Raw genomic sequence first — 22,426 nt, forward strand, 5'->3', positions numbered from 1 at the left:
CTGATTTGTTTATCTTTGCAGAGAACATCACAACACATCTCTCTGTCTGAATGAATCATATTTTATTCAGGCTATTCCATCAACTTTCATTTATTCTTGAATAATATTTGGATCAAAACTACAGTTCAACTCTGAGAGATGCTCAACTCTGATTCTTTTTGAAACATTTCTATATTTTAATTTTTGATACGATATTCATTTGTGTACTATTTGTACTAATACTAATAGATATTAGTACACTGGTTGGAGCATTGTACTAGTAATGTCTAATTCATGTTATTAACAGAAATCCACAGGGACTCATCACTACTATGAGTTTTTTTTTCTTCTCCAAACATTTCTATATGTCTGGTATCCATTTCCTACATTGCTGTTTAGTTCTAACGGGGATTAGATTTTATTTCCCAAATGACTTGAAAAATCTTCTATTTCTTCCTTAGTAGAAGCTTCTGTGGAACCACAAATAAGTCTCATTGTCAAATTTCCAATTTTTAGATTTGTATTTATATATGTTTACATCACTCTACTTGATATTCCTTGTACTCAAAAAAATTATCTTCATGTTGCTCCTTCCTTTCCCTAATCATGATTGCATTAATGTAAAATCTTGTATTGCTATTTACAAGAATCTCATTTGTTTTTATCTTGTTTTGATAACATCAATTATGTCTATGTGGTACTTTTCTAATTCTTCTGCCAGTTATACTTCTTTTCCATTGATACGTTTCATGTTAATGGGGCCTGTAATGAATTTTGCTGCTCCCAAGTTAAGTTTGTTCCAGTAGCTTACTTTTCACTGTTTTGCCTCTGGTTTCCTGATGTAACTGCAAGGACCCCCCTATTTAACATGCAATGCCTCAGCCTGTTTGTGGTATGATCGCTGTCTTTTGATTTAAGCCGATACAGAATACAATTTGGTCAGTTAAAGCCCAAAGTCTCAGCTCATATTCATTTGTTCAGTATTTGGGTATATGATTACTAACAGATGCACTGCAAGAAGGAAAGTAAGGATTGGACATTAAGTCAGAAGACCAGGCAGTTTTCTGCATTCATTAAAAGGCTATCTATTTGGATCTCTCCTCTCTCAGTCATCTAGTTTTCACCCCATAAGTGATTGCTCAGATCTTGTACTGTATATATTAATTGAATGACAAGAATATTTTAGAAAATTTATTTAACACTGAGAAAGTAAAGACTTCTCAATTAAATTTTTTAGAAGCAAAGCAATTCATATCCTTAAAATGATTTATACTTACCAGATATATATCTTTTTCTATCAGAATATATCTTAAGCATATGTATTTCTTTATAGCTTCTATGCATTTTTTGGATGATTTCAGATCAATAAATGTGAATGCTGATGATACCTGCAAAATACTATGAAATGCACAAATTAAGAATATTTGAAAATGCATAAAATATCATATTCTTTCAAAATAATCACCTGAGTTTAAGTAACTCAGATGATTATTATTTTGGTAACTCAAGTGATCAGGTAACTTATTACGGTTTAATTAAATTACCACTGAAAATTTCACATAGTCAAAATTTTAATAACAAATTAAAATCCTTACTGTTTCAAATTTATATAATTTTAAGAAAATAAAGGATTTTTGAATTCAGTTTTCTGTTGTGTGAATTTGCTGATTGCTATTTATCAGGTGAGAATCAGATTAAATTTCAAATTGTTAAATTTGAAATTTAACAATTTGAAATTATTAAAAGAAAAGATATTTTCTTTTAATAATTTTTTGAAAGTAAGAAAATTTTTCTACATTTCTCACTTTCCCTTGTTTCCGCAATTTGCTATGAAATATAGAAGATACTAATATTGTCTATGTAAGACAAATATAAGCATTTTGGCTCTATAGTTTAATATTTTATTTATTATGTACCCATCTAGAGATCACTTCATTATGATGAATTTAACTTTCTGACATAGCTTAGTTACCGTGTTGAATGAGCTTTTGTCTTCTCTTCCGCTTGTAATTTTTTTTGAACTTGGTCAATTCAAAGTCTGGTAGGCTGGTGAAACTTACTCAATACATTAATAAAACACAAATATAGGTTGTTGGCAGAGTTTGTGTTGTTTAAATAGTACAAGCCAAGTCAACTCCGATTCTGGTCTTGTTCTCCTGAACTCACTGGTAAATTTTCGAAACTTCACTTTTTTTTTTCTGCACATGGCTATAAAATATAGACGGATCCATAATATCTACCATTTCAATATAATAAAACTATTGTTTAATTTCATAGAGAACATTCTATTTAAAAAATAATACAGCATAAAAATCAGAACAAAATATTGCACTTATTTCTTCAAATAAAAATATTAACGAAACTTATTTTTAAACTGTGAAATAAAGAGAATAATTATGGATTTAATAATCGAAATAAATTCGCAATAAATTATGATATAAGAAAATGAATTTTTCAGCATTTATTTTAGTAGTAGCAAACATCTGGTTTCTTCATATGGGGAGGCTTTTCTTGATTGGTTGCATTTGTAATGACACAAAAATAACAGAAATATTTCTGCTTTAGTGAAGCAAAACTGAATATTTGGTGCATCCCTAATTAATAATATGCTAATATCAAGTGAAATACGCTCAAATTTGCTCATTCTCACTTTGCTTCCATCCTCACTATAACTGAAAATTTGTAGTTGAATCATCAAAGAAAATAAAGTCTTGTAATAATATTATGATAAATAGTCTCTGTAGAGTAGCTCAGTCAGTATAGACGAAGCCTTTTGGTTGGAAAGACCTGGGTTCGATTCTCGTCCATGATTAGATTAATGAGTTGGATAGCAACTGCTCTCAGGTATCAGTAAGCTGTGTATGGGGGTACAGTATCCCAGAAGAGGAAAGTCACTAGTGGTGTGCCACAGGAGTGTTTTGGGACCATTGTTATTTAATTTGTATATTAATGATATTGGGATGGGTTTAACTGGTGATAAACAACTGTTTGCAGATAATGCAAAGATGAGGAGAGTGGTGAGGAAAATCAAGTAGATGATGTGGCCTTGCAGGAGGTGTTGAATAGATTGCATGAGTGGGCAAAAGTATTATTATAATTATTACGGGCAACTCCAGGGAGTCCTTAGACTAATCGAGGGAGGCCCTAAACATCATGTCCACACAACTATACGACATTCTCATAGTATCTATCATACCTTGCCTTGAACTCACTCACCGTCATAGCACCCACCACAGATTCTTGCAGCTTATTCCACTCATTTACCACTCTAAAAGTAAAGAAATCAGCACTAACACCCCTGCTAACCACACACTCTTGCCCAGCTTCCATAGGTGTCCCCTAGTTTTCCCACCACCAGTCCTGATCTCAAAAATATCCTCTGAATTAATCCTATAGAAACCCTTTAGCAATTTGAATGTCTCAAGCATATCTCCCCTTTTCCGCTTATCAACTAATTTCTGCAACCCACAAATCTTCAACCTGTTCTCATATGGTTCATTCCATAGACCTGCTATCATCTTAGTCACTCGCCTCTGGATCTTCTCCACCTCCTACCCATCAAGAAGGAACCTAGGTGACCAAATCTGGGCACAGTAGTCGAGATGAGGTCTTATCAAGGCTCAGTACAGAGGTACAATAACTTGCTTGTCTCTGCTCGTCAAGGTATTTTTCACCAACCAAGTGAGTTGATGAGCTGATTTAGCTATTTTGCAATGCGCCCCCTAAACTTCATCTCCCTATCCACCAACACTCCCAAGTCCATGGCCTCATCAATCTCCTGGAGTACAGTTCCACCAATGCGGTATACTGCTTGCTAATCTTTTCACCCCAAAATGCATAATGTTATATCTTGGTGTCTTTGGTCTTATTGGCGTCTTATCTCTTATTTGTCCTATCTTAAACTTTATCTTTTATTATCATTAAATTTTAGTACTTTACTTATTATCAGTTAATTCATTTGCTGACAAATTTATATTATTTAATGACTGTGCCAGCCGACAACTAAATTCTGATATACTAACCAAGATTATTTAGAAAGAAAATGCAGGGATCATGAAGTATGCAGTCGTGGTCCTGTTTCTTATATTATTAGTGGATTCCCCTTTTATGCACGGTTCGTAATTTTCCAAGCGGTAATTCAATCCACAGAAAGCATGACAAACTCATATTACACATAAAGAAATACGTTTATTTTAGCACAAAACATAATAATACAAGTTAGTTAATCCTTAAATTAAAAGAGTCTGGGTTCCCTCCCTTTTCTTAATTTAACACATCCAAAATTTCTACACTGTAATCCTCTATACTGACACAAATTCCTTCACTTATATATATATATAACTATCCTCAGACTCTGGCAACATATACTAAATAACTAATCTATCACACATGCTAATTACACATATATACAAGTCAATTCAGTAACTCTGACATAGATTTCTTGAGGCAATGCTCCTTGTTATATTTTAGACTTAATCCTCCCCCAAAATTTTAGTTAACATTCAATTAGGTTTTAACAGTATAACATTATTATTCTTTAGACACAAACAGTTCGTAGCCTTGGTCTCCTACTTGGCTCAATCCTAAAATGCCTTTTCCTTAGATATAGACAAAATGTCCAAACTGCAGACAGTTCTTGTAACACTTCACGGAAATGGGCTGTGTTCTTAAAGATCAGTTCTCCTTACTCCACAGTTACTCCGATATTAATATGAAAAGATTTCTGCTTACCGCTCTTGCTTTATCTGGAATATTCGGATCTCTTTACTGTACTTTCTTTAATGGCGGCTTCACTATTCCCTTGTTCCACACGAAACAAAACACTCTTACACTGACGTTAACTCATCAGTGGCCCTTTCTTCTTAGGAATCTGGACGCACTATAGCTGCAGCTTTGATCCACGTAGCACACATAGCAAGGGGAGATTCTTGCGATGCATGGCAGCAAGCTTTTCACAGCTATACAGCCTTCCGCACAGGAAACCAGGTACCGACGAAACGAGAAGAAAAAGAGAGCGATTCAAATCCCCGGCAAAACCTATATACTCCAAAACAGCACCCTCACTTGGTGGTGTCGTCATACGTACGGCGGCTGCCAATTGGATGCCGTGGCCACGAACTATCTTCGACATGGCCAAAAATTATTATTAGCTTGTACACATCTTTTTAGAATTTATACATGATTTTCTACCTTAATAGATTTAACAAACCTTCTCTATTTAGATTATGGGATACTTTAACATTGCTTAGAATTTACTAATCGGAATATACACATGTTCTTGGGTCATAAATGAGCGCATTTTCTGTTTGGAGGCACAAGTATGTCCTTATCCACTCCTTCTGAGCTAACTCTATGTTGGGTCGGAAAAAGGAGATGACTCATCACATTTTCCAACACAACAATAACCTTACATTTTGTCACATTAAATTGACATCCATTCTCCTTAGCCCAGAACTCCAATCTATCCAAGTTGTTGTGCAAGATTTTGACATCTTCTGCATTCACTATTGTCCTACCCAACTTTGCATCATCAGTGAACAAATGAACTGTTTCTCTTAGATCCTTCCCTATTTCGTTAATGAACAAATTAAACAGCAATGGTCCAAGAACAGAACCCTGCGGCACACCACTAGTCACAGGGCGTCTTTTGAACTCTACTCCTGAATAAACTACTCTTTGATATCTCTCCATCAACCACCCACCTATCCATCTCACCAACCCTATATCCATTCCCATATGTTATAGTTTACAGATTAGAATTCCATTTGGTATCCTGTCAAATGGCTTAGCCAGGTCCAGCAGTATCACTGTAAACCCATTACCCTTATCCAGTTCAGCTGTCACTGTGTTATAAAACTTGAGCAAGTTACTGAGGCATGATCTACCCTTCACAAAGCCATGCTGTCCCCTGTACAGTATCTCATTTTCATCAATCCATTCCTGTATTTTTCCCTTGATTACTTTCTCCAAGACTTGACAACGACTCCTGATATGCTGATCGGTCGATAATTTGCAACAATACTCTTGGATCCTCCTTTATGAAGTGGAACTATTTTCCCCTCTTCCCACACCTTCGGGACTAAACCAGACCCGAGACTCAGATTAAACAACATAGTCAAGGGCACTGATAATTCTTTAGCCACTTCACGCAAGACCCATGCCGGTATACCATCCAATCCCACAGATATGTTCACATTAAGGTTCTGTAATAGACTATTCATCTCCACTTCATTCATCACAATTCCTGTATAAATTAATGCTTCCTTCATTTTTCCAATGTCACCACCTGGATGATATACTTTTGCAAAGTACTCGCTCAGTAACTCCACTATATCGACTGATTCAGTGACCTCCTTACCATCGTCATTCCTTAAAATCATTTTGCCGTGTACAGTTTTTTTTTTGCTTGCAGCATATTGAAAGAACTGTTTGGAAGGATTCTCTTTAGCTTGCATAGCTAGTTTCCTTTCATAATCCGCTATTGCTTTTTTTACCACACTCGTTACCCTTCTGGCCTGCACTTTATACCTTTCGTGTGCCTGCAGGTCACCTCTTTCTTTAAATTCCTTGCACAGTTGTTTCTTTTTTTGCAGCTCAAGCTTAATGGTGTTATTCATCCATTTAACCCCTACTTGTTTTATTATTCGGACCCTATGTATACAATCAGCCATAACCTCCTGTAAATGCTCCTTGACCACTTCCCATGCTCTATCGACGTCCAGCCCTTACAGTTGTACATGCCATGACACTGATCCAAGCAATCTCCTAAGCTTGTCATACTTGCCAGCATGGTAATTCCATATATACCCCTGTCTTAATTGAAAATTCCACACCTTTAGCCACCTGGAAAGTGGCTAAAGGTGTGGAATTCCTTATGATCGCTCTCTCCAATAAGTGGCAACATGGTCATATTCATTAGTCAAATTCTCAGATGCTATTACCAGGTCAAGCACTCTCACATCCCTAGAATTTTCAATTACATGCTTTCTCAGATAGTTATCCCTTAATAATTGAATAAAATCCATTTCCTTCCTCACATGTGTCCTCTCCTCCTTCCAATCATAGTTTATGTTACAATATCAATGTTACAATTACCCCTCCTTCCACTCATTTCATCAATTTGTTTATGCATACTATCTCAGCCATCTATTCCATCACCTGGTCTATAGCAGCACCCAACTGTATATTTTGTTCTGCCAGTCTCAATCTCACACCAAATAGCCTCAAATGAGCTATTTTCATACAACTTCAATTCTCCTTGGCTGCAGTTCATCAGCTATCATCAATAACACCCCTCTCCCCATTTTATTCTCTCTGTCTCTCCTAAACACGCTATAGCCTACACATTCTATCCCACTAACTATATCATCTTCCGTCAGCCAAGTTTCCCTAATGCCAATAACCTGTGGCCAGGAAGAGCCAATCAAGGCCAAAAATTCTTCCTTCTTGTTCCTAATACTCCTGGCATTAGTATACATGAAATGCAGTGGTCCCTTTGTCCCCCCCCTATCCTTGGTAGTTCTAGTTTCCCTGGTTCTGCACATCCATTTTCACTTCATTCAGCAACACTTTTTCCAGTCTTTGCACACCAAATCCATTCAAATGCAGGCCATCCATCTTGTATAAATCCTTTTGCCCATCAAACTCATTCCACACCACACTGTCTGCATAACCTGCACATAATGTCATTTGCGATTATGGCCCTCCTTCTAAACTCCTCTCTGTCATACCGTGGCAACAGACTCACCATTCTAACTCTGTCACTCTTTTCTTTTGCTACTTTTAACAATACTTTCAGGTCCTCTCTCATAAAAAATTTATCTCCTTTCAATTCATTTGTACCCGCCACAACTATCAATTCTTTCACCCTCTGTTTTTGCGCTCTTATACTCTCACTTACATCCTTAAATTTCGCACCCGGTAAGTACGATTTAGTTAAACTCCCATCTATCACTCCTATTAATAACGAGTCACCATACAACACTCTTTCCTTCATTTCAGAAACTCTCTCACTGTTATGCTTATTTTTCCTTTCAAACACTTGTTTATTTACGTTAGCCGAATCACTCTGGAAAGAGTTTTGCAGGTGTTCTAATTGCCGCTGCACATTTTGTATCACTGAGTGCAACCTAGCGATCTCACTCCCTACAAATAATTCCTCATTTTTTTCATCATTTAAACCATTTTCTCTCTCTGTATAGTTGTTTTCATTCTTTCTTTGATCACCGCTCTCATTGCCATCTTGTACGACATCGCAATTCCCTATCAAGCCACTATTTTCACTCACATTCTGGCTTTCTTCAACCATAACTATCTCACAACCTGACACATACTTCAACTTCTCACTTTGCTTACACTTTCTGCACATTCTCCCACCACTATCACTTTCAATCCAAACTCCAGCCTCATTCGGGAATGCATACATCCCACACTCACATCACAGTGGACAAACTCCCTCACATTACAGTTTTTGAACAAAGGCGTCGTATTTTTGGACGCCATTATCTTACGTCACATTGGTGTCATGTGCTATTCTATGAAACATATCATTAAAATACTAAATTAAATAAAACGGAATTCACACCAAAATCATACAGACACAACAAGCTACCAAAATTAGACAATATTACGTTATGATTTAAACCTATATTCTAATTTTCACTCAAAATTATACTTAGCTTTTGGGAGCTCTCTGAAAACACTACACACCATGTAGCCCTCTGAAGTATGGAACTGTCAGTTCAATGTTGCAAAGTGTAAGTTTCTGAAATTTGGTAGGCAACAATGAGATGCAAAGTATATGCTTGGTGAGGAAATTTTGGAGAAAGTTCAGCAGATAAAAGACCTTGGAGTGATGGTGTACAGGGATCTGAAGTATAAAGGTCACACTGCACAAGTTGTGAAGTCACATCAGATTATGGCAATGAATGCGGAGGACCTTAATGTGCAGAAATAAAGAAGTTCTGGTTCCATTGTATAAGGATCCAGCCTCATGTGGATTATATGCAGATTTGGTCCTCTGGTTTTCAGGGTGATGAGGAAAGGGTCCAGAGAAAACTGACTAAGATTATAAATGTCTTTAGGATGTGAGATATAAAGATAGATTGTGGGAATGCTGTTTGCAAAGCCTTATGAATAAGAAGAAGAGAGTAGGAAATATTATTGAGACATTTAAATTGGTAAAGGGTTGTTACCAGTTTAATCTAGAAGAAATTTTTCCCAGAATCGGGGAAGAGGGGGACATACCTGGAAGCTGTATAATGAGGGTATGAGCAAGGGCATAAACCAGCAGGTTCTTTGCATGGAGTGGTTGGTGAGTGGAATGCACTACCTGACATTGTGGTGAGAACAGAAACATAGAATGAGTTTAAAGCATGGTTTAATGGGCTCTGTGTATACTCCTGTAATGAGTGTTTTGACCCATGAAGGTTTGGTGTTAAGAATAAAAAAAAATATATATTTGATATCCTGTATCAAAGTATTTAGTAAAACTAAAATACTAAATACATAATTTATAGGCTAAAATAAAACTCACCCAATGATTGCAGCTGTTACAAGAATGCCTGGCTTACATAAGCAACCAATTACTTCTTTCTGAATTTTAAATATTGTTAATGTATTTGCAATACTTGCAGATAAATCTGAAAGTTGTTGATAAGTTAGCGTTACTGAATTGTTGCCACTATAAAATTTTACTGCAACTCTATCTAAATGATTTCTTAAGTTTTCCATGAAGAGTGTATGTAGTGTATTTTCTTCATATAACAATCCCAAATCTTTTTGAGCAGTATCTGATGAATTTTCCATTGTAGTACACACCTACAAGACAAAAATATAAGTTCTTGTTTAGGATAGATATATTAAAAAAAACAAAAAAACATGCATATCTCATAATACATAAAGTAGTTCAAAAATAGCTAAGTATAAACATTATACGAACAAATTAAAAACTGAAAGCAATACTTCATTTATAACTGAATTTATAACTGTTTTATAATAACAGACTACATGCTCTAAGATAGTGATATTCATAATATATAGAAATCAGAATACTGTAAAATATTATTTGATATCAACATCCAAAGTTAAATTATGTGGTACAAATGTCAAACTTATAAACATATGGGGTTCAATTTGTAAATCTGCAGAGTGAATTTGAAGAAGTTTAAATGGTAAAGCTGATGGATTACATTTGAATGGGCTTAGTGCTGGGCATTTAGAAAGGCTATTGTTTTCTGAGAAGGCAGAGTCAAGAAGTTAATGTAGCAAATGATCAGAGTCAACCTGTGAAACAGGATAGCACAAATCAACAGATTGCACAGCATGAGGAAGACATATATGAGGTTGAAGATGTGGTTGCAGCAGCACCAGGTGATGGAGTGCATAAGGGTGAGGATGAGAGAGGTAAGAAGTTCAAATGGTAAAGCTCATGGATTACATTTGAATGGGCTTAGTGTTGGGCATTTAGAAAGGCTATTTTTTTCTGAGAAGGCAGAGTCAAGAAGTTAATGTAGCAAATGATCAGAGTCAACCTGTGAAACAGGATAGCACAAATCAACAGATTGCATAGCATGAGGAAGGACAGATATGAGGTTGAAGATGTGGTTGCAGCAGCACCAGGTGATAGAGTGCATAAGGGTGAGGATGAGACAGGTAAGAATGGAAATTATAGTCAGGATCAGGGAAATGGGAGTGATCAAACCGTTTCCCCGGAGAGAAAGAGAGAGCGGTGTAGTATAGCAGCCAGAACAGAGAATGTTGGTGCTGGTAGGATGTTCTCAATGTATAATTTTCCGGAAAGACAAAGATGTGAAAAGAGGAGGGGGAGTGCTGTTAATGATTGAAGAGGAATTGTGTCCACAAAATGTGGAAGTTGATGGTGCATGCACAGATTTTGAATCTGTGTGGTGCAAAGTTGAAATAAATAGGTTAGTATATCTGATAGGATGCTCTTATAGGTCAGGGAATGCAGAGAATACTGATTGTGAAATGTTTAGACAAATTAGTTGGGCATGTAAAAGAAGGTGATCCTAATGGGAGACTTTAATTACAGGAATATAAACCGGAAGGAGGAGATAGTGTATGGGAACAAGGAGAGTGAGTTTGTGGAATTTCTGAGAGATAAGTATCTTAAGCAGCACGTGACTGAAGCAACTAGAGGCTTTAATGTTTTGGATTTGGTGATAAATTCACAAGATGTAGTTGTTAATGATGAGGTGTTGACACTGCCACTGAAGCAACTAGAGGCTTCAATGTTTTGGATTTGGTGATTACTTCACAAGATGTAGTTGTTAATGATGAGGTATTGACACTGCCACCAGTTAGTGAGAGTGATTATGAGATACTTGTTTGGATACACGTGGAAGTATAAAGCAGGTGATTATAGGAAGCTCTGTAGTCAATTAGCATCAGTATGTTGGGTAGATGAGCTGAGTGGAAAAGCTATTGACAATGCATAGAAACTCATAGGGCATAGTATCTGACAAAAGCAATCTATGACTGCATACTGAGAGTTAAGAAAGTAAATAGAGTGGGAGTGAAAGGGATGAACATCGAAATCAAGCAAGCTGTGCTGGAAAAGAAAATGTTATGGAGGAGGTACAAGACAGTTGGTGGTGATCAGATCCATGAAAAGTATAAGGTGCAGGCTAGAAAGGTGAAAGATAGAAGAGAGGCAAGTATCAGAATTGGAAGTGAAAGAAACAGAGGTGTATCAGATGTTGGTTGGGTTAGATGTGAATAAGGTTGTGGGAATGGATGACATATCGCCATGTATTCTTAAGGAATGTGCCCCAGTTGGTTATTTAATGAAAGTCTTGCAGTGGGTAGGATTTCTAACGAGTGGAAAGAGGGCAAAATAGTACCACTCTACAAGAATTGTTCTAAGACAGAAGTCTCCAACTATAGGCCAGCATGTATAACTGCAGTTGCAGTCAAGGTGTTGGAGAGATTGGTAAGGAATAGAATACAGAACTGGGTTGATGGACATGGCATTCTTTATGATGGTCAGCATGAATTTGTAAATTGTAGGTCCTGTTTTATTAATTTACTTACATTTTATGAGAAGGTAACGAGTGTGTTAGAAAAGGAAGAATCATATATACAGTGATATTCTTAGACTTTGCAAAAGCATTTGATAGATTACCAAATGATAAGTTGGTGTACAAGCTGCAGAGGATGGGAATAGACAGTATATATTGGTTAGTTGGATCAGAGATTGGCTCTCGAAACGATACCATGCTGGTATCGTTCAGAGAACGATTGTAACCAGTGGCATGCCCCAGGGTTCTGGTCTTGGACACCTACTGTTTAACTTGTTTGTAAATGATATATCATGTGGACTGACTGGGGATCTTTAATTATTTGCTGATGATGCAAAGTTGGGAAGAATTATAAGTAGCACTGCTGATGCTGAATCTCTTCAGGAAGATTTGAATAGAGTTTTTACTTGGACAAAAGAGTGGGGTTGTAGTTTTAATATCAATAAGTGCGAGGTGTTGCATTTTGGAATGCAGAAATATAAGGCTGTGTATTATATCGATGGTGACGTACTGCAGGAAGTGGATGAGATTAGAGATTTGGGAGTGATGGTTGACAGTAGACTGAAGTTTTGTAAAGGTTGCACATCATAGTGCTGCTATGATAACAAGAAGTACTCTAACATGCAAGGATAAGGAAGTGGTTGTGCCACTGTATAAGGCACTAGGACTATTGTGCTCAGATCTGGTCACCTGGATCAGATTACCTGCAGAGAGATTGGAGAGGGTCCAGAGATGAGTGACCAAGACAATATCAGGAGTTTGGAATGCTGCTATGGATTGCAGAGTTTAGTGGATAAGAGGAAGAGAGGTGATATGATAGAGACGTTTAAGTTAGTGAGAGGATTGTATCAGATTAATCCAGAGGGGATTACAAAAAGAGTAGAAGGTGAGAAGTGAAGAACCAGAGGTCATTCCTGGAAGTAATGTAAAAGTGTGGTTTAGGAGGGTGTGTGAGGAGTAGATTTTTTACATGGAGAATTGTCAGTGAATGGAATTCATTGCTGGAATGTGTTGTTAATTCAAGGAGTGTTAAGGACTTTAAGATTCTATATGATAAATATGTTGTCGGTTGAATGAACCCTCCACGATGAGTCTGTCAACTCCATGAAGGGTGTAATAGTGACGATAATAATAATAATATAACTGATAAGCAGGACAGTCATAATGACAGCATGTAAGTTCCAAAATGTCTTTTTTCTGAAATATCTGAGATCTATGTGAGTTTATTTTTTCTTTGTTCTAAAGATGCCAAATTATATTCTTTCACATATCTCTTTTTTTTTTTTTTTTTTTTTTCATTTACAGCATATTTGCTTAATAACCATCAGATATGGTTAAACTTCCTCTCAGGAACACCTTTTGAGTTTATTCAACAATAACACACCTTTCCACAGCTGATCTATTTTGTTAATCCTCAAGATATTAATTGAAATATTCAAATTATGGTGACATGTAGAGAACTGTTTGCATGTAATATTGTTGGTGTTATTACAATTTTATAAAACCTTCCTCTTAACTTTATGGAAATAGCTATCCCAGAACTATTTCCTTGTTTCATTTCATACACTAAATTCTCCTAATAATAATGTCCGTGTCAATGTTTCCCACTTTTTCTCACTCTGCAACACTAACCCCAAATGCCTGGCCTTTTGTTAGCCTTGCCATAATTATATCCAGTAGCCACTTTTACGTTCTCCCTACTCAAATTACTTTCTGCCTACATAACTCCTATATCTATTATACTATCTCTTTTTTTTTTTTTTTTTCCAAAACTAATACATAATCATCGGAAGAGTATACATCATGACTGTATATGGGCTTTTTCATTTGAAGGTGAGTTAGCCAATTTCATATGGAAGTAGCAGGGATTTTTTCCCTCCAGAAACTTGGGTTTTTCATATACGTAGAGACAAATTGACCTTCAGAACATGTGTAGTTTATAGACAAAAAATACTGTTGTTGGTGGTGATGATGGGTAGTAGATGGAGTTGATGGTAGTTGTGTGTAGTAGGAGAATTTAGTAAGGGAGATGATTAGATCTGTGTAGTGAAGTAGAGTATAGTGCCCTCCTGTGATGAGTCCTTGGACTCCTTGGAGGTGTCATCTAATAATAATAAATAGTGGAAAGATATGAGTAATGAACAAAACTGATGCAACGCAGCTCACAATTAGAAATTCTCTGTTTCAAGATTCTTTACGATTACCATATTGTATAATAATATACCATTTTGGTCAATTTTCACAATTTTATGATTGGATAATATTCTTCATGAAAATCATATAAATCTAATGAAAAATTTCCCTCAAAAAGAAAAGAAAAGAAAAGAAAAAAAAAACACAAGTCCATACCAGAGATACATCAAAATTATACATCACATAACAGAAAGTTAATACTATTCATGTATTACATGTTTCTTAAAAGTTTATGTTAAATAATAAAATTATCAATCATTTGAAAACTTTCAATTCTGTATACCTTTTGTATGTTAATGAATATTTTATGGTATATATATATATATATATAATATGGAATAATGCATGTTGAATAATAACAACATGAATGAGCTATTCTGTATTTTTTATGTATAAACGGCTATTATATTTTTTCTTAAACTTGAGCAGTGATGTATATGTGAAATTTTCAATTAATTCACTTAAAGATACTGTTGGTCTCTGTTGCATTTAAAAATAATGATAATAAATAAAATAACATACATCTTTCAAAGTCTGTTCTGAAATGTCCCCCTCCCACTTTTTCATTATTATTATTATAATACATTTCTAGGTAAGGTCACCAAGTCATGTATTTTTGACCAATTCATCCTCAAATGTAAAAACAATATATTTTTTTCCATGTATTAGTACTGGCATTTTAACTTCCAAGCCTACACAGAGTGAGAAGACTCGTTGTGAGAGGTTAAACACTCACAGACAACTATCATACTTGCCATGAACACATTCAATTTGGAACACTCATCACCCACTCTGCCAGTGCATTCAATTAATTAACCACCTGCAAAAAAATCTCCTTTTCACTTCCTTATTCACATGACCTTTGTACAGTTTCTAGAGATGACATCTTGTTCTCATATCACCTTTAACTTATGCAATAATTCTCCCATAACTATTTGACAGGCTACTCTCACCAACTTATATATCTGAATCATATTACCTTCCTCCTTATCTGCGAAGCTCTGAAGACCACATTCCTACAATCTGTCCTCATACCTCAATATTCCAGGGTCCTGAGATAGATCTTAGTTATTCTAAGATCCTCTGCACACTCACTCTCTCTCTCTCCAATGTTTTCTTATAACCAATACAGCCAGGTGACCAGATCTATGCACAGAAATCCAAATGAGGCATAATAGCACCTTATACAGTGAAAATATTACTTCCTTATCAATACATATCAGCATTCTTTACATTATAGCAGCAATTTTCTAGGTAACCTTTACAAATTTCACAACGTGTCCTTTGAATTTCACTTCCTATCCACCCTATCCATTGCTTCCTCCACCTCCTCAAGCAAAGTTCCTCCACTATGAAAAACCTCATTCCAACTTCTCTGGATAAACTGAATAACTTTACTGTCCGACCACAAATGCCAGACCCTCGGCTGGCAATGTGCCAAGAAGAGTCAATTCATGTTGAAGGGGAGAAAGGAATAAGTCAATGTATGAATTCGTTACCAACACACAAAATCACGTGCTCTATACGTAAATTTTCCAACTGTTGTACAAGGAAAATAATTACCACTTTAAAAACTAGAATTTTCATAAAAGAAAAGTTAATTTCCCGATGTATAATAATAAACGCTCATCCCTTGAAACGCATTGATTACCCTATTATTGGAATGGATTTGTCTTCTTCTGTCATGTGCAGAAGTGTCGAGGGGTCTCGCATCTGTGGTCGCACAGTACGTTTAGCAACATTGAAATGACATCCCCCATTCTTTAGCCCAAAGCACTGACCTATTCAAATTTTCTTATAACATGTCAGAGCTTCCAGACATTGCTCTTCCTAATTTAGCATCATCAGCAAACAACTGAATATCTCCTTTCACACCTTGATCATTGATATATAAGTTAAACAACAGCAGTCTCAGAAAAGAATCCTGTGGTACCCCACTCACCACCTTCCTTGTTCAGGACACTGCACCTCCATAGACAAATTTGCTGGCTCCTATCAGTCAGCCATCCCTGTAATCAAGCTACCAACTGACTCTCCATTCTGCTCAATTTCAACCAACAAAGTTTATCACATGGCACTCAATCAAATGTTTTACAAAATACAGATAAATCACTGTTAAAGAATATCCTCTGTCTAATACACTAATCACCCTATTATAAAACATAACTATGTCTAGAGCATGATCTCCCTCTAACAAACCCATGCCTATCTCTTGAAAGATTTATATTCTCATCAATCGAGGTGTGTATTCTGTCTCTAACTAGCCTAACACTTTCCCTACTACACTTGATACACACACACACAGGCCTATAGTTTGATACTACTGACTTAGATTTTCCCTTATGCAGCGACACTAATTTTTCTTTCTTCCATTCTTCTGGGACTGTTCCTGTTGAGACTTCTGTTGAATAAGTCGAGAGTACTGCCAGCTCTTTTGCACCACAGCTTTATTAACATCAAGTTACTTAATGTTCTAAACACTTCTCATTCTTGAACTGTCAGTCTTCTGTCTGCCTTCATATTGCTATTTGACACTACTTAACCTTCCTTCCCCATGCATACACATGAAATACATTAACAAAATATTAATCTAACATTTCCACTAAATCTCAAGCAGATATCACTCATGTTTCTATCTGAAGCAATTAAGGTCAGTCTTCCATATTCACCTTTTCTTCTACTAACAACATAACTGTAGAGTTTTGTTTTAGGCTTTGGCCAATCACTTTTCATACGCCAACTTCTCTTTCTTTACTATATTCATCTATATCTATATCTATATATATATATACATACGCCACTGTATATATCTATAAACACATATACATACGGTGGCGCACTCAGGATTTACTCTTGGAGGGGGCCGAGTACTCAAGATTTAGTCTTGGGGGGAGGGGGGGAATTGAGTAGATGATTCGAGAATACACACTACGCATCGCATACAACCTATGACTGAGCATCTGCAGTGATCGCCAATACATGATACCCTTAATCTAAGGCCAGGCTCGAGCAAACAAAGTATCGGTCGAGCACTACTTCATTTGCCTTGGGTTCACAACGGCCATGATTCCCAAGAGCCAGAGGGTATTCCCACCTTATGTGAATGCTAATTCATAAGTAGTATAGAAATAGAAGACACGACACAACATAAATGAAAAAAAAAAGAAAAGAATTTTAATTAGGAAAAGATTTTTGGAAAATTTGCTAGTCTTTTTCCCGTTTTCTTTTTTTGGGGGGAGGCAGGGCCCCTCGGTCCCCTCCCCCAGGTGTGCCTGTGTATATATACATTGGTGCACACACAACACAATTTATGTTTTTTTATATATATATATTTTCTAAAAATAATCTTGAATTAAATACAGTCTGAGATTACTGAAATAGTAAAGAAGAATTGACAGAATGTACATTTTTTTTTTATTTTTGATATGTTAAATAAAAATATAGTAAAGAAGAATTGACAGAATGTACATTTTTTTTTTATTTTTGATATGTTAAATAAAAATAATAAAATGTATTCTTGATATATTCTTGCCTCACAATGGAAGGCTTCCACTGGAGGCATTCCTTTTGTAGTTGCTTGCAACCAAATTTTTTATGCGAATCCTGTCCACACAAAAGTTTATACACCTATTGTACTTTTAATACCATGGGCAGAATTAGACAGCCCTGCCACTTTAGGTTTACAATAAGCAGGATGGTCTCATGCCAAGTGATGAAAATTATCTAACATATATGTCTGGAGCTGGGTGGTGAGCTTTAGAAATTCCCTAACAAGGCCATTATTTTCTTACATTCTCTAATATAGATATCTGTGTGTGAAAGAGAGGTGCACATGGGCCACTTGGCTAGTTAGCTGCATCTCATCAGAATTGTCATTTATTAATTCTTAATAAATGACAATTCTGGTGACATAAAACATAAATTGTTTACAATCTGGTCTGTGAAATAAATGAATAAGTTATTCACATTTTCATAAGAACCACATGTTCATTGAAAAAAAAAAAAAACAGTTACAACAACTGCTCAAACAAGAAATTACTACTTTACTCAGAGCTTTATTAATTAGTCCTGGTTTACAACATTTATTTTCCTTATTTATCATTATTATTATTATTATTCCTGACACTTCCAAGGAGTCCGAAGACTCGTCGTGGGAGGACACACCTACAACTGTCTCAACCACTACACTGAACCTCTACTATGAATCATCTCTATCAACGCCATCTACCACCCACCTCCACCACCACAACTGGTATTCTATGTCTGTAAATTGCGTGTGTTCTGAAGGGCCGATTTGTCTGTATGCGGGATGAAAAACCCGAGTTTCCGGGTTTTTATTATTATTATTGCTTTATTTTTTTTTAATTCTAATGGATCATTCAGAAAATACAAGGCTTTCAGAGATGATCTGGGATGCATACAGGAATTCTGGTACTGTCCTCAAATAAAATGGGATGGTTGGCCACTGTCCAGAGAAGGATTCCAATCCACTGGTTAGAGTAGAGATGCAACCACTTAGCCAATCAAAGCAGTTAAACTCTATTTCAAGAAATTGTTTAGATCAGGTTGAAATTAAATTAAGGTAATATGATGAGTTTACTGATGGTAATCCTTCCCCCACTGTATTTATCAAATGCATTTTGATGTAATTCAGAATGCATAAAATTTAAATACAACATTTCATCAGTTATCCTATGTAAATTGTATGGGATTTAAATCTTGACAGGAAACAATATCTTGATTAAATTAATGAAATCTGCTAGTACCAAGTTCAAATGTTCTTGTGGATAGCTTACATTTCAAAGTATTTCTTTTAATATTAAATGTCAATATATATGTATATTATTATTATTTGACACCTCCAGGGAGTCCAAAGACTCATCGAGGGAGAGTGTGCCAACAGCAGCGAACGATTGGTCCCTTCCAACTACTAACCGCGCTCAAACTTACTTAACATATATATAAAGTTTTTCCGTCGTCTTATTTACACAGCATAACGATTCTATTTTCCTTGAAGCATTATCTTGAAAATTGCAAACGTGGGTTTATGTGTATTTTAATTATGTTTTGTTCATATAAAAAATTACAATCGGTATATGTATATAGCCTCAAAATAGGCAAATTACACGACATGTGTAAAAGCTCAATTAATTGGATAGAAATGGTTATTAATAAACAGTCAGTATACACTTAATGCGCACATTCATTTCTGTCAATCATAAACGAATTTTCTAAATCACTAACAGTCGTTAATAACTGTGTTCACAAATCCCTTTTTCTGTAATTCAGAATGTATCAAATATAAATGGGTTCAAGGATTATTCATGCATGAAAATTCAAACAAACAAAAGAGTACATGCCAAAAACAAGCACACACACACTCGCAACATAAATATTTTCAAGCGATACTCCCTCTGCTGTGAGTCGTTCTCAGGTATTTCAAACTTAAATTACAAGCTCCTCCTGGTAAAATTATATATCGAATAACGTCTATTAATTTTTTTTTAATTTAATGGACCTTATTCCATATACAATTTATTATTATTATTATGACATGACACCTCTAGGGAGTCCAAGGGCTCATCGAGGGAGGGCGCACCTATTCTATATTTCTGTCTCCACCAACCACAACTACCATCATCACTACACCAACAACATCTACCTCCCAACACCACCACTAGATTTTCACAGACTCACAAACATCCATGTCCACGGCAGGATTCAAACCGGCAGCCTTTTGGCTGGAGAGCGGATACGCTAACCACTCGGCCGGCTGGAGGAGCTTGTAATTTAAGTAATCTTCCCAATTATAACCAATTGAAGTATTGGGCTGTTCAAATGAAATGGCCGATTTTAAGGACGATTGAAAGAGAAGAGAATAAAAAGAAGAAGAATACCTGTTTAATCAAAGTAATCTCCAGCAGCATCAATGCATTATTGCCAACGTGTGGCAAGGTCATTTATACCACATTTGTAAAAATCAGTGTCCCTGGAAGTGATGAAGTCCTTCACTGCCCGATAAATTGTTGCGTCGTTGGCAAATCATTTCTTGGACAAAAAATGGCTCAAGTGCCGAAAAAATGGTAATCTGTTGGGGAAATGTCAGGAGAACATGGAGGATGAGGCACAATTTTATATCCCAAATTGTTGATTTGCTGTATGGCTGACACTGCCATATGTGGTCGGGCGTTATCCTGAAGCAATAGGACTCCATGTCTATTAACAAGTGCTGGTTGCTTAAGGCACAATTTGTCATGCATTTGCCGCATATCTGTACAATATCGAGCTGAATTTATCGTTTCACCTCGTGGAAGGAATGAGTAGTGAATAACACCGGCAGAAGACCACCATACAGTAAACATCTTCATCGGATGCAGAGGTGCCTTTGGAGTACTTCCTGGAGCGTCTTTCACTCCCAACCACTGCGACGAACGTATGCGATTGTCGTAGAATATCCACCTCTCATTCACAGTCACAATTCGTCGCAGGAATCTTTCTTCTTTATTTCTTAAGAGAGAAGAGCACACTTCCAAACGGTGTGCTTTGTTTTCATCAGTGAGTTCGTGAGGCACCCACTTGTCGAGCTTCCTTACTTTTCCTATTATTGCCAAGTGCTGTGAAGCAGTTGAGAAGTGCACATTTACTGTCTGGGCGATCTCTCGTATAGTTTGTCTTGGATCTGATTCGATTAAATCCTTTAATTCATTAGAATCAATGGGGGAAGGACGATGACCACGGGGTTCGTTTTCTAGCCTCAAATCTTTTGAGCGAAATTTTGCAAACCAACGGCGAGTGGATCTCTCTCATTAGTTGTTCCTCCACAGAATACTCTATTGATGTTTTTTTACTGCAGCCGCTGCAGAATTTCTCCATTTGAACTCGTAAAGTTATAGCAACCTTCATTGACTGGTTTCCATGATTGATGTCGGTAGTGTTCACTGTTTAATGCTCGTTGAATGAAACAAATACTATAAAACCCTGAAGTTACGTGATAGGTGGGACCAACAAAAAGCGCGTAAGTCGAATTCGCGTAACTCGGGGTATAATTTTGTATGTAATATATATATAGAAACATACAATTGGGACCAAAGGTTTACAAAAAAATTTTTTGTAAACCTTTGGTCCCAATTTTTTTTTTAAGAAATATAATCATAATTGTAGTTTCTCGTACATAAAAAAAGAGAAAGTTATTTCGATGTCGATGGTTTCATAAAATCTAATAGATTCGTCTGACGGCATAATGTCTTTTTCTTGTCACGCAAAATTTCTTCATAGCAAGCTAATAATTTTTTTTATTCCTTGCCTTTTGCCTTGTGGCTACAGTTCATTCCTCGTTAGAATCTATGTCCTCCAAAATCTATAAACCTTTCTTTTATGATTATTCTTACTGTGGATTCCTGTAGATCGAACTTCTTTGCTAGCTCACAAATTTTCATTCCGCCTTCAAAACCCTTCATAATGTTGAGTTTTGTCTCTAAAGTCAATGTTTTTCTTTTCTTGCTAGCCGTAGAAGAATCGGACTTGCTTCTTTTGGACAACATTATTATTTTTTATGTGATAAAATTTTTATCAAGAACATTAAACAATCGCAAGGTTGGTAGACTATAAAAATCGTGTATGAATGAAAACCGTGCGAAACACGTTAGTGCTTGTTCACAGCATGTGCGACACTGGCAATGCGGCCGGTGCCTAATGAAAGATACGACTAGTAGTGAGGCGTGAAGCGGGACGGGATTACGTACATATAAGAAACCGCGTAAGTCGGGGTATGACTGTACTACAATTGCATCATCCCACGTGTGACGCTGTCACATGACATAAAAATTTGCATATACCTCAGCGCTTGCTTTCTTCAGCAACCAGTAGAAACCTGACAGTCATTTAACTGCCATTTTATTTGTAACAACCCAATATCTTATATTTTTCAATACTAAGTAGGTGACCAAGATGTGCAGTTTTCCTTCTTTTTTTATGGTATCTAAAAGTTCACGTGATTTCCCCATTTGTTTCAGTACTTCCTAATTGGTGTTTTTTTTATATATTTTTATTTATTGATGTTGTCTTCAAGGTCCAAGTTTCTATACCGTACAGCAGTACAGACCACACATAACATTTAACTATGCATACTCTAAATTTAAATTGCAGTTACACAGTGTTGATTTAATCAGTAGAAAATTTTTTTTGTCATTTCAATTCTAACTTTTATTTTCATT

The 22,426-nt window shown here is 36.1% G+C and overlaps 1 protein-coding gene across 2 annotated transcripts in view; it reads right to left on the bottom strand.

Annotated features, from left to right (window-relative positions):
* Aasdh (Aminoadipate-semialdehyde dehydrogenase) overlaps positions 1–19,784 on the bottom strand; it is a 239,502-nt gene extending 219,718 nt beyond the window's left edge. Inside the window, exons 1-3 of one of the 2 annotated variants that reach the window (XM_090395050.1) lie at positions 19,595–19,784; positions 9,515–9,798; positions 1,257–1,377 (exon numbers count right to left, since the gene is read on the bottom strand). In XM_090395050.1, the coding sequence (XP_090251176.1) occupies positions 1,257–1,377; positions 9,515–9,798; positions 19,595–19,603 (414 nt within the window). In that variant the 5' untranslated portion in view covers positions 19,604–19,784. The other variant, XM_090395051.1, reaches the window with a different exon arrangement.
* Positions 19,785–22,426: the final 2,642 nt, after the last annotated feature.

The sequence above is a fragment of the Typopeltis vanoorti genome, chromosome 6 (assembly GCF_054136105.1).
Source record: "Typopeltis vanoorti isolate ZY-2024b chromosome 6, IOZ_Tvanoo_1.0, whole genome shotgun sequence".
NCBI lineage: Eukaryota > Metazoa > Arthropoda > Arachnida > Uropygi > Thelyphonidae > Typopeltis > Typopeltis vanoorti.